Below are 14,096 nucleotides of genomic sequence, written 5' to 3' on the forward strand. Positions count from 1 at the left end.
TTTTTTGTTATTTTCATTTATTTTGGTTCAAATCAAACAAAGACATTTGAAATAACTGTGAACCCAATTTGTAATGGTTACATTCTAGGTACTGTTGATTTTTTTTATGCAGTATTCACTTTAAGTTACTTACCGTTTTAATATACTGTGCTGACAAAAAAATATTCCTTGGGTCCAATATAACTCCTTTAAACCTGTCTGTGTTCCATGTAATTTTTGGGGTAGATGTTACATGGTCTGGTCCAGCAATCAGCCTGGTAAATATCAGTGGGTCTAGAATAAAAGTTAACCCTAATTTTACTGTTTGATACTACGCTGCCTCAACATAACAGGAACAAGTAGGGGTTACACGATAAAGAGACAAACTTAATAATTTTTGTGTTTTTATAGTTGTGAGGAGGACACAGAAAATCCATAGCCCCATATGCAATGTTTTCTTCTCTGCAGATGTTTCCACAAGAGATAAAATGTCAGCTGAGAGGGTCCACACACAAAAATAACACAGGCCACTGCAAAGAACATGACGTCATTCAGAGAATCTCATGACTGAATGGCCGTTGCGCCTTCTGCGTCAGCATGATTTTTCGCAATTGAAACATTTAAACTCTCGGATCAGACGTGATGGCGCCGCTTGGCCCGGCAGATTGGGACTGCAGATGTAAATTAGCCTAAGGCTAACTCTGGTGCAATGCATCAAATGGCGACATTTATGTTTTTAATTGCACATGGTCCCTTTCAAACAAAATTCAATCTTTCATTCAAAAACGTGGAAATCGTGTATATGTGCCTTGACTTTGTATGTAAACTTGTCTTGCGACAAATCCGTGTTGCGACACTGCATTACCCAAACTAAATGTCTCAACTAAATGTCTAACCTTAACTTAAACCTAATTCTAAACTTAACCTTAAAAGTCTAAATTCTCAAAAAGCCTTTTGAAAAGTAGGATCTTGAATGGATTTCAAACATAAAATATTTCCCCACGACCAAATAAAGATATGTACATTCAACTGTACCTGAACAAACTGTGTATATAATAGTTTAGTGATTACCAGCGGAGTGCATCGATAAAGTATCAATGTACTTGAGCCTTGCAGGCATGCTCCTGTTCCATCCATCCAATCAGTCATTTATTTGCCACTGGGTAGGTTAGTGTGTGTGTGTGCATGCAAGAGGCAAGCCAATGAAAACAGAGCACATGACGGAAAGGGTGGAGCACAGTATCTGCTCCGGACCGACGGAGACAAACAGAAAGTGATGGGAGTTGGCCCGGCAGGTGTGACGAGAAGGTGTGGCTGTGGTGGAGCGTGTAGTGTGCAATGCTGCTCTCCTATTGGCTGCTCACGCTTTGACTGATGTGCTTGTCCCTCCCTCTTTCTCCTCATGCCCGCTGAAAGTGTGTGTATGAATGTGTGTGTTCGTGTGAGGGAACCGGCAGTCTGAAGTGAGCCACTGAGGCAGGCTCCAACACTCCAACCCAATGAGCTCACAGCCTTCACACACACACACTCTCTCACACACACACACACACACACACACACACACACACACATACACATACACACACACACACACGCCTCAACCCTGGGAGACAAGAGAAAAGAGCAGGAGAGAGAAGAGACAGAGTGTGGCAGAGAGAGGGAGAGTGAGGGAGTAATAGTGGAGAGAGGGAGAGAGAGAGGCAGCGGGAGACTGGCGGGGTCTTAGAAAGAACACCATGGTTTCAGATCCGGGGCTGACCGCGATGCTGCTGTGGACTATATCTCTCCAGGCTCTGGGCACGGCGGGAACCAAAAGCAATGAAGGTAAGGGAGGAGAGAGAGAGAGAGCTCATTTAAATATACAGAGTTAAATATTGCATCTATTCTGACAGCAGGGATTAACTTCATACATGTGGAGTTCCTGGAAAACACATACACGCAGAGTGTGTGTCGTATCCTGGTGCATGACATCAAAGTTTGTAGTGTGGGTCTCTGTGCTAGTGTGTGTGTGTGTGTTTGAACTTGACATTGTGTCCAGGTTGCGTGTCACTTGCTGTAATGCATGTGCCTGTCAGGCAGTGAGAGTGAGCGTGTCTTTCTCTTTCCATCTCCAAGATCTGAGATGAACATCTTCATGGATTTCACTTGTGTGTGTGTATTTTTGAGCTTCTTAAACAATGTGTCTGTGTGTGTGCACGCACAGGTGTCTATAAATGTGCACACACTTTGTTCCCTTATGGGTACAGTTGGGAGTTTGTTTACTTCCCTCTTCCTGCCCTTCGTCTTTCCACCACAAGATGGAAAATTGTTGTTGTCACTTGTTCAGCTGATGCCACACACACGCTACAAAGTCCCCTGGTACCTTTCAGTATATTGATGTGTATGTGTGTGAGTAAGAGAGAGAGAGGGAGACGGGGTCCTTGACATAGGTCTAGTCTCAGGAGACTGAGTGACAGCGGAAATTCCAGTGTAAAGGGCCTTCTTCATCCCTGACAACAACATACAGCTCAACCACTGCAGGGGAAAAGAGGCAGCGGAGGAAGAGAGAAAAGATTGTGGGGGGAAAAGGAGAAAGAGGGAGAGAGAAAGAGAGAGATCAAGTCGTGTGGTTCAGCTGGTATTACCTCAGCAGTGGAGAGATGAGGGCAAACATTTATCCTGTACTAAGCTGTGTCAAGTCGAGACAGGAGAGTTGGGCTGCCTCGGGTCAGAGCAGAGACAGACGGTCTGTCCACTATTCATCGCTGAAGTTGTTGTCACTGACTGTCCTCATATGTCCCTGTCTTTTGTCTTCACTGTTCAAATTCATTTAGCTTCTCCTGTGATCGTTATTACCCTTCTCTGACGAACACAAATCTACTGCCTACTCCCTGCTCGCTAAATTTAAAAGAAATTGGTTTAAAATTCTTAATCCCAGTCCTTGACTTAACTCACCTGGCAGTCAGAATCCAGGTGTAAAAACAGATCGTTCATCATTCGTCTGCAGGTCTCACACACAAACACCCGTCAAAAACATGTCAATTAATTTCTACTTTGGTCATTTTATGTGGAAAGATGATAGACAGATTTATTAAATGAGTGGATTCAAATCTTGACCGACATAAGTGTAACTTAACTCTTGACACATCTTTTGGCTTCATTAAAATGGTTGACTGTATAAAGGTGTATAGGATAAAAAAATGCAGCTGAGATAGATTTAAACGATTTAATTTGTAAACTTGTAAATGAATGAAAGTATAGAATAATCGCTAGTATTATAAAGTAATTTATTTCGAAGAAAAAAAAGAAGAAACTGAACTTTTTTTCATTTAAAATTGAAAGCTTTGAGAATTTTCTTTGTCATTTATGAAAACTACAATAGCCATAATACAGTAATATACAATAATACCTTAATACTTATTATTATTATTATTATCCATATCACACCTTATTTATTTGTTTTTTTTCACCCAAGGTTGCTGCCAAAATTATATATATTACGAACTGAAAATGCTCTTAAAAAAAGTGTCAGACGTAAAGCACTTATTCCAACCCAAAATAAAATAGTGGAAAAATACCATATTTTTTACACACATCACATACTTTTTAATTGATGTTAAACACACTGTTGAGACATTTGTGAGTAGAAATGTTTGCTCTCTATGTTTCTTCATTCTGTTTCTCCTTATTATGTCACAAGATGAAAACTGCAGGTGAGAAAAAGTCATAATGCGACTTTAACTTGTATTCACAGCAGTTAGACTTTCTCACTCAAACAGTCAGTCACAGACCTGTGAATGTTCCCCAAAGTAAGATTATGAGCTTAACCCAGATTCAAACTGTCCTTAAAAATATAAATAAAACCACTAACGACTGCTAGTTTTGTGTGTAATTTAGTGCAAGAACACAGTCGATGTCTGAAAGATAACATTTTGCGATCCACAATGATGGCTCAGAAAATTAAATTTCACCTCCTTGCTTTGCTTTGGCAGTAGTCCGCCTCGAAGGCAATTACAAAATATTACATGCAAATAGACGAGATAACCTTTGGAGTGAATGAAGAGCTGCAAAATTAAATTCATGGAGGAGCAGGTAACTCTTCGCAAAACCACCGGCAGGGCTCATACATGTATGGCACTTAGTATTTACGTGGGACGCCACTACTTAATTTTGTACACCATAGTCGTAGTCAGCCATTTTCTTTTTGTGCATTGTTATTGTCTGCAGTCATGTTCATCTTAACATGGACACCTTTATTTCTATGGGGGTGAATGTACGGTGCATCCCAACACTCACTGACATCAGTGAGATTGTTTATATTCATAACTATATGTGATTCGTAAATCCTTTACAGAATTCAACTTCTCCTCAATCCATGTCGTTTATTTATTTGTATTGGAGCGTTGTGTGTGTGTGTGTGAGACGGAGAGATTGAGTGAGTGAGTGTATGTGTGCGCGCGCGTGTGTGTGTGTATAATATGTGTATAAGTATGTGAAGGAGGAACAAAGGGAGAACTCGTCTTATGATGTTGACTTCTATGAACATGTTTGTGTATTTCTTCATAAGGAAAAGATGCGAAGTAGTGAATCTCGCTGTGAGAGACATGATAATTACTGTAGAATCATATGAAAAAGAGAAGGAGCTGAAGTCAGTGACAGACCTGCGGGGAATGTGGAGGAGGAGGAGGAGGAGGAAAGTAAAAGCCTCTTCAGCTCAGCTTACCCATATATTTCATATACGGGCTTGGATGTAAGCGCCCTGTATGGAAAGCTCTAAATTCTTTGGGCAAATTCACAGACATCGTGGATTTGCTGCGTTGTTGGCTGTTGAGATTATTTAAAGACAGTTATATATATCATGATATAAAAATAGTAAAAAAAAAGGTGATCTGTAAAACTAAATCAGGTATGTCAGTTAATCACATAACAAATATGACACATATGTTTCAAGCAAGTCTTTTGTCTTAAATAACCAATTTACAAGGCTGATTTTACATATATTTAATTTATCATTTTAAACATACTGTAGAACACTTGAAACAGCCAGTTATTTGATTGGCTGTGTGCTCAGGCTGAAGTAACCAACAAACCTATGATTGAATTACATGAACCGTGACAATGTTAAAACTTTGATCCCTGAGACATTATATTATCATGAGTATTTATGGGTCAAAATTTTTTTTAATCCTGTATCTTGAACAGGTTTGTGACAACTTTCTCTGGAGAAACTTATGCACATCATGGACACACCTGTAAGCACCTGACAAAATAGTCTCAACCACCTCAGTGGTTCTTCACGTAAAAGTAACACAGTAACCCTTTCTCTCCCACTGGGATAGAACTCTTCACACACACACCAACGCACACACAAGTCAAAGTAACACCAATGCCACTTTCTGCGCTGACTGCAACACAAAGCAAACTTTCTTGCCCGTTAAGTCAGTGTGAACGCTGTAAACTCAAAACATCAGTGCCGCGGTAGAAGTCCTTCAAGTGGTCGTGCAGAAATTATGTTTTCAAAGAAACAATTTGAGGATCAAACAATCTCTGTGAGTTTATGGCAATAAAAGTGGCCACATCGTAGTTGTTGGCATGAAACGGCAATTTGTGAATCAGGCCTCAGAAGATTCCAGATGAAGAGCAATCTTGTCGTGTTTTCAGCAGCTCGAACATTTATTGTGTGTGTGTGTGTGTGTGTGTGCACGCTTGTACAGAGGTGGTGGTTTCCCTGAGCAGCTCCTCCTGTCTGTGGGCACCGGCCCTTATTTCCACTGGGGACCTGGAGCGCTGCTTTACGTTGTTGTTAGTTCTAAGGAACATAAAAACGAGCCACACAGAGAGAAGGGCATGCTGCTAATGAGCTGGTCGTAGGTGGATGATTATTACCACTTACTGCTGCTGCAGGACGACCAACAGGAGAAGCAGAGAGAGAGCGAGAGGGAGGCAGGGAATGGTATTATTATTATTACCATTATTATTACATTATTTTATCATCGAACACCTAATTTTGAGGCTGAAAAAAATCACTGGGAAAACAGGAAATGAAGAAGAGAGCCGTACTGCTGGGAGCTGCTGTTTTATCTTTGCGCAATAAAAGGCAAACAAATGAAACAAATGTTCTGTCTGTGTAGGGGTAAAAAAGAAAACAAGAGAGAGTGAGGCTTTTGATTTTGATCACTGTTACAGTGGGCTCTGACACTGCTGTTTGTATTGATGTCTCCACAGTCCACAGAGTACCTGCTGCTCGTCGTCTAGTAACATCATGTGAGAAACATGCATGAGTTTGTCATAATTAATAGCTCAGAGGGGGAAGGAAAAAACTAATATATTTTAGCCACATAATTGTACTAAACACTAAAGTTGCTGCAGTCTGTGTTGCTCAAGGACACATGAGTAGGCTGGCTGACAAGGAAAGATGTTTTCCTGGATGTGGATTCATATTTCAGCTTTTATTGACTGAAAGAGCTGCTCTTTTTTTTCCCACCGCCCCACCGCAATTGCACGGCCAAACTATATTCTCAAGTCTCTCACATCAAAAATAGATCACCATCTTCATCAATCAGTCTGTTGGTGTGTTTCTTTCACACGCACCCTCGCTTCTTTTGTGTTTGCTTTGCCCAATCACTTACAGCTGTCAGATCGCTGTCAATATTGGACGTACAGTGTGAGGAGATGCGGCTGCCTGTGAGGGGTTTCGCTCACGTAAGGTTTGGCCTTGGGTCTGCAAAATGATCTTGCAGCTACTCGGTTATATTAATTACATTTACAGAAATTGACAGCACTTCATGTCTGTAATTGTAAAAAGAGTCCACATGACTCATTCTCACAGTGTGAAGCCTGTGTTGTGGGATCGCTTTAAAAAAAACAAAAAACAGATAGGGCGTGAACCTTTCTTCTCCCTGTATCTCCTGCTTTGTCCTAACGTAGGTTTTGTTATGACTGCTCCCATTTTCCTCCCCAAAGGCTCTGGTCATTATTGAGACATCAGCCTTGTTAGCCAGCTGTCGACAGGAATATAGGAAGTACCTGATCAATACTGCCGAGTCTGCCAGTCCTCATGAGTGAGCACAAGAAGCGCACAAAGGCGCACAAAGCACGGGCCTCTCCTGAGAACTTTCCGCACGCCCATTAGCAGGACCTGATGCTGGGTTGGCCCAACATCAGCAGCCTCTGTGATAGCAGCTGCATCGTTGGGTAATTCATGGTCCTGTGCGCTGTCAAGGTAGGTTCGAAGTTCCCTTACAGAGAGGGCTCAGGATGAATTGAAAGAATGAGAGGCGGAGAAAGGGCTGTAGGCGAAGCTCGATGGTTCTGTAATGGGTCGGGGTTGTGGCTGTGTTGGCACATCCCTCCTGGAAAGAGATCTCGCTATGATGTTTCCGTTGTGGGGACTGATGAATGACGCAGATGTGGCTCTGCAGCAACGGTCTCCTCTCCTCCTCTCTGTCATACGCAGACAGAGGAACACAGCATGTGTTTGAAAACAACAGAGAGGCTGTGTGATGGAGGGATAGACGGGCAGAGAGTGAGACAGGGGAAAGACATGTGGAGAGAGCAAGACGATCACGGTGCGGAGAACAAAGAGAGATGAAGAAAGGGAAAGAGGGGCAGGCTTCTGTCTCAGATGTGTCTCCTCAAGTTCTGTTGGTGGGTGTCTTTATCAGCACCAGCGAGAGCATCTCGCTGATAATTTGCAGCACTCAATTCCCTTCAATCCATTATAGGATTTAAATGTTCATTAAGTTTAATAGAAGCCCATTGGAGGTCTAATATGCTCTGATAAACACTGGCAAACCTGCCAACCTGTTCCAATTGCTGCGGCAACAAAGCACCATCCAACTAATAAGGTCAAACTCAAAGTTTGTGCTCGGCTCATGTTGTGAAGTGTGTTTTCTCCGAGTTACAGCAGCTCGTGCAGCAGCAGCAAGCTGAGAGCATAGTGGAGATATTCATCAGTAAGTCTTCTGAAATAACTGACAAAATAGGTCAAATTGTTCACATATCTTAAGAGTCCAGCATGACTCATCCGAGATTGTTTTGCTTTTGTTGGCAGGACCATGTTCTTTGTCCTGAATAAAAGTACTTTTGGTTGGAATGTGGGAAAACTAACTTTGTTGTTGTTGTGGCCTGGGATGTGTGATGAGTGTCTGCTGCGGCGCTTTTACTTTTTACTACTAGGGTTTGCCTCTCGAAATGGTCTTTAACAAGTGTGCTTATGTACTCCACTAACTGTCGGGAAGATATGGAGTGGTACAGCTTTTAGCAAATAGCCTGCAAATATTTGTTGCGACAGATAGAGTCTTCGGTGTGAACTGTGTGCGATACGTGTTGAAAATAGGCAAGAGGCCGGCTCAAGAAGAAGAGCACCGCAACTCGCATGATTTTGACAGGTTGTTTTAACTGAACAATAGGAGCCAAAGCCAAGTTTTTTTGTCTGTTTGTTAATTTGCCTCAATTACGCGGTACATGCGCTGACACACTGAGTATTCGCCCTCATCTCTCCCTTCTCCATAAAGGTCCAAACATACAGTATAATGCATGCATTTATTTATTTATTAATGTTGTGTTTTCGTCGTGGCACGCATATATACTACAAATGAAATGTTAAATACTCATATGTAAAAGTGTTTTACACTAATATTTTTTTACATCAAACTTAACGTAATGAATAGCTCAAGTGATATGCAAATTCATAAGGAGTCTGTTCTTTCTTCTTCCAGACAACCCTTCATTTAGATTACTTCTCACTTTTATAATGATCTGGTTCACGTTTAGAGTCCGATTTCCAATCACTAGCGTGAGAAGTGCTTGAGATGTGTGGCTCGCACTTGCAGCATGGCTGCTCTAACCTCTGACTTGAGTTTTTGCATACAGTGCGAATGTTTGAATTTTAAATGGAAAAACCCATTTGCATTTATTTTTTGGATTTTTGTCATCATAATAATAAGAAAAACTAAAATTAAGATATCCAGTGGTGCTCTGTAATGAGCATGAGACGTTTCTATATCCAGCATGACCTGAAATGCTAAAGATGTGTATTGTTGACATAATAGTTTGAAATTAATCAAAGTCTGGGCAATAAATATGACATATTTTAAAAGGATAATTGGAAGATCCTGTGGATGTCATCAGTTATTTTGTCGTTTTTTCCCTCGGAGTAATGCTTATATTCCTCAGAACAAAATAGAATAAAGTGTTTTTAAATGAACTAAAGGCTAAATGTTACCTGAAATCTGAATCAGTGTAATTAAAGAGTAGGTACTCACACACAAATCAATTAATTATCTAAATAGTTTGACTCTATTGACGAAAGAAAATTTGTCTTTATCAGGGAATTTGAAAAGTGAATTGCTCTCATGTTTGGGTAATTACTCTCATGTTTGGGTAATGTTATTTTTTTTTTTACGATTCACAGTTATGATTTTTTGCTCCATTTGTGTGCGGGTTGGCCATATTGTACACCTGAGCCTGCTTCCATCAGGAAATAATGTGTTCTACACACACTAATCTCTCCATCTATCACAGGCAGGATGTAATTAATATATGGCAATGGGGGAATGGGCAGGTAACTCATCATATATCTGATTAAAATCCTTTTGTATAAACATATGCAAACACAATTCAAAGAGATGCACAAGGGCACACATCACATGTATGTAAATACACTCACACACATGCTCCTAATCGAGTTATCTCTGTGGCAATAATATTAATGCGTTATATATATGACACATTCATCTATAGAAAACAGAGGCACTTAAAACTTAACCATACACATGGGGGATGAAGAGGAGAAAGTGAATATTGCTGTTGTATTGTGGGAAGCGGTTTGTATACGTCTGTTTCAGTGTCTTGCATCAGCAGCTAGCCTCTGGGTTACCCCCCCCCGCTGAAGTAACCACAGCATTTACCATAAAGAAAATGTTTAAAAGCACCCACTCCTTGTTTGGAGGACAGGACTGTTTGAAAGGAAACGTAAAAAGAACCTTTGCCTGTCCTGACCTCCTGACCTTTACTCTGCACATGAACAGTCGGCACCTAAAGATACATTCAGAGATAGGGTAGTATTTCTAAAACTAGTGATATAATGTCTTAGGTTAAAAATTGGCTGCATTTTTTTGCATTTACAGCAGCATTTGCCAGACTGCAGACTGTGCCAGCTGCATGTATTTTATTTTGTTTATTACTGCCTGTAAAATGTTGTTTAATTATTCCTTTATCTGTTCTCTTTAAACAACACTCACTCTGTGTTTTATGGCAAACACCAGCGTGTGAGTAATCCTTAAAAACAACAACAACAATGACAGAAAGCTAATTTTAACATTAGTTAATTCCAAGAATTTACCTGGACTTGTTTGCAGCTGATAAAATAATATGGCTAAAATAAATATCTTCCTGAGAGATAACGTCAGGAATAGGAAGAGGACTAGAATGTTAGAGATAAGACGAAGGTCTTACGGACATCTGTTCCAGTGAGGTTTTAAAGGAGGGACATTTCTGTGGCAGCTTACCCACAAACAGAGCCGAGCAAGGAGTCCAAACACTTCTTTACTCGTCTCTCTGTTCTCTCTCATCATCTGTCTTCTGTTCATACCCGGCCCTTTCAAATGCATGAAGCCAAATGCATTCATCTACTCACACTTGAACTAGATTTGACAACAAAGCTTGTGTCTCCCAGAGAGGCTTCTCTGTCTTGGTTGTGACGACGGGAGAGATGAAAAGCTCATCGCTGCATCTTTCAACCACACTGACATGCCATTCTCTAATAAAAACAAACACGTTAGTGCTGCAGTGTGCTCATCACATTAAGAATTTGGGGCTTTTAGTTAGCTTAAACTGTGACGATTCTGTTATATTCGCCGCTAATAACATGGTGAGAATCAGTGTGGCGTGTCGCTGTGTCAGTGCACAGACAGCTGGTGGCTGCATGGCGTCGCTCAGTCAGGTGTACAGCTTCAGGACTTTAACCAGGAACACATGCACACATGCACCACACACACAAACACCTAAAAGGAGTGCATTAAAACTGTTGGAGATAAGAAAACTTAGTCATTAATCACAATCATCATCTGTTGTCCCCTGAGGAGAACTGGCTCTGTGCTGCTTCTTCTAACATTTTATGCTATGGTGGTACCGAGATCAAACCAGAGGCAGCGCTATTAGAAAACTGTAGGTTGTAATAGGTTCGCTACAACAAGGAGCAATGTCGGCAATTAGCTCAGTTACATGTTAAGCTAAAGCGGCACAAAATCAGTGTCTTGACAGAAAAGGGGTAATTGCTGCACAAATATAATAGTAAATGTAACATCATGGAGTTGTGTTTAGTTTCTTTTGTGCAGCCCCTGTGGTCAGTAACTATACTGTTTTAACTGACCTCACTAATGCACCACACATACTTTAAGTGATCTTCTATAGAATGGAGCCATGACCGTGTACTGTATGGTGCAGTGCAGTATGTGGCCCACTTTATTATATATTACAGCTTTGGATTCGCATACTCCAGGGCAGACACAGTGCCGGTTAGACACACTGACTGACAGTAATTATCACCATTCATCATTAACCATAAGCCAGAGATGATAAGAGCTCTTTATGTAAAATGTCAGCCCGCTGAAACGATGAAAATGATTAAAGGGCATCAGTGTGAAATAGAGACATACATGCTGCACGAGGGTTGAGATGAGCTGACAGGGCGGGCAGACGAGCAAGCAGGGCCCCCTGTGGGTGGAGAGGGAAAATAAATAAAGAATAAAAGTCATTTTATTTATTAAAGAGTAAGGCAGAGTGAGAACTGGGGCTGCTACAGGAACATCACAAAGAAGAGGAAGAAAAAAAAATCTCTGGGCTGCAAGTCAAGTCTGTATTGATAAAATATCGCTGTCATCTTGACTCAAATATTCTCTGTGCTCGAGCTCGCTGGCTCGCTCTCAGTTCAGCGCGGCTAACCTCTGTGTGAACTCTTCACCGCAAATCAATAGGTCGAGGCATTCGTTGTTAGTTTTTGCAGTGGCAGGCCATGGATGGGGAAAGTTGAGCGCCCCGAATGTCGTCAACCCAGATGTGTGATACTATCGTCTGCAGGTATCACACTGTCATCTGCTTTTAGGCTCTTCTGCCTCTGTTTTTCCTTGTTTTCAAGCACCCTCCTTTTTTTCCTCTCACGTCTCCTCTTTACCTGCTCTATTAATAGCTCTGCGTGCTTCTCCTCCACTACGTCTATACCCCTCCGGATGTTTTCCCTGGGGAAGGCAGGCAGGCTTGGGCAGCAGTATAGTCTGCTATTCACGCCTGTCCCCTGGGGGAAGGATGAGCTTCGCTGGCCCTGAGTATCTTCCACCCTCCATCATGCAGCTAACATGATGCCTTGCAGGGACGTACGAAGCAGGGTCCCGTGCCCCAGCTCGGGGGCACCTGCTAAAAGAAGACAAAATAAGGGGTAGCGGCGCTCGAGGCACGCTGTCCAGCATAAACTGAATCATCTCATCACCACTCCTGCAGACGCTCACCCACCCACTCTTTCTGACCTGAACTTTTGATTTTGGAAATGGCTACACTTGTGTGTTTTTATTTATTGAGTGTATTGAGAAAAAAAGTGCTGCCTCTACTGCATTTTATGCTGATATTATGGAAAAAGTTTGTGTTGTGCACAGTTCCGTGCTTCATTTCCATAAGAATTTTAGATGCGCTGGCCGTGATTTTGTGGGCTGTTGTGTCTTCGCTGTGAAAATACTTGGGGTGCGGGCATGTATTAAATGGATGACTCTTCTACCTACTTGATTGAAAGTGATCACTTGTTTGCTCAGGAGATAAAGTGGGTCATCCGGGAGAAGGACAGGTAGATTGATCCCTGGTTCCTCGGCTGTATTCTGAAGTGTCCTTGAGCAAAAAACTGAACCCCAAATTGCCCCAATGGCTGTGCTGACAGTGACTGATACGAAATAGAAAAAGTGCTACATATACAAGGGCAGGGAGTCAAGCTGGGGTTCAGACTTATAGTTTGAAAATGTAATCGAGTTCAGGCTGGTTTCGGTCACACTGGCTGAGCATGTGTGTGTGTAGTGCCACATATACTTTGATATTTGATATGTGCAATAGAAACCACTGTCTTCCCCAAGTCTGTGGGTTTGTTTGTTCGCAGGAGGACCACACAAAATTTCTTTCTACCAAACATAGTGGAGTGGTCTGGACTGGAATGAACCATTTAATAAATACAGTCTTGTCTTTGACATTGCAACATTTTTTAAACATTATTTGAATTTTTGTGAAATAATGTACACCCACTTTCTTAAAAATCAGGCATATTTCGTGGACAGATATTCATGAGTCTGTACAGAAAATCATGTGTAAGTCAGGGCTTCACTTACTAAAAAATTATCAACCAATTTTCTTAAAATCATAGTTATTTGCCACAAAACTGGTAAGCGATTAAATACAAAATGGATGTGAGCGATGGGTTGGATATAATAATCCCCCCTCCACGCACACACCCGGATACACACACAAACTTCCTTTATCACACGGATAACTTTTATTTAAATTTCATGAAATGAATCAGGAATTTGTAGATAATATTTATATTTATGTCATATATATTCAGTTGTATAGCTGTTGTATTCATTAATATTTATCATGTGTTATAAATATTCATATTTATATTCATTCTGAAATGGATTCTAAGACACATGTCAGATGAGTTGATGATGTTAGAACTTTAACAAAAACAGTAAAATTACCCAAACTAGACATGCTTCTCTCTCTGTCTCTGTGGCTCTGGCTGGTTTTCTGTTGATTGCATGTTTTTTTTTTTCTATGCTTTAAATCTTCAAAAATTCTCATTCCCTGCTTTCACCATACAAACTGAGACGAGTTCAAAAAGGAGTAAATGAAAAGTGGAAAAAACAAAGTGTCTTTTTTTTGTGGGAATCATCCATGTCAGAGTGTCATAATAAGTCTCGCAGCAGACATCTTCTTCTATTCATCTGTGCTGCTTTCTCTGCACCAAGGACAAAATGCTTACGCCACAATGGAGGCATGGGGAGAAAAGAAGGGCCTCTGGGGAGGGAAAAACTTCAGGGAGAGCTTGAAGAGAGATGAGAGCAGGAGGAAGAGAAGGAGGGGGAGAAGGGAAGAAGGTGAGT

The 14,096-nt window shown here is 41.2% G+C and overlaps 1 protein-coding gene across 1 annotated transcript in view; it reads left to right on the forward strand.

The window, feature by feature from the left end:
• Positions 1–1,715: 1,715 nt before the first annotated feature.
• The window catches only part of epha8 (eph receptor A8), a gene marked incomplete at both ends in the record, with an annotated part of 97,587 nt that continues 85,206 nt past the window's right edge, over positions 1,716–14,096 (forward strand). The window contains one exon of the mRNA XM_083892158.1: positions 1,716–1,803. Coding sequence (XP_083748284.1) covers positions 1,716–1,803 — 88 coding nt within the window. The remainder of the gene's footprint in view (positions 1,804–14,096) is intronic.

The sequence above is a fragment of the Microchirus variegatus genome (assembly GCF_963457635.1).
Source record: "Microchirus variegatus genome assembly, chromosome: 7".
NCBI lineage: Eukaryota > Metazoa > Chordata > Actinopteri > Pleuronectiformes > Soleidae > Microchirus > Microchirus variegatus.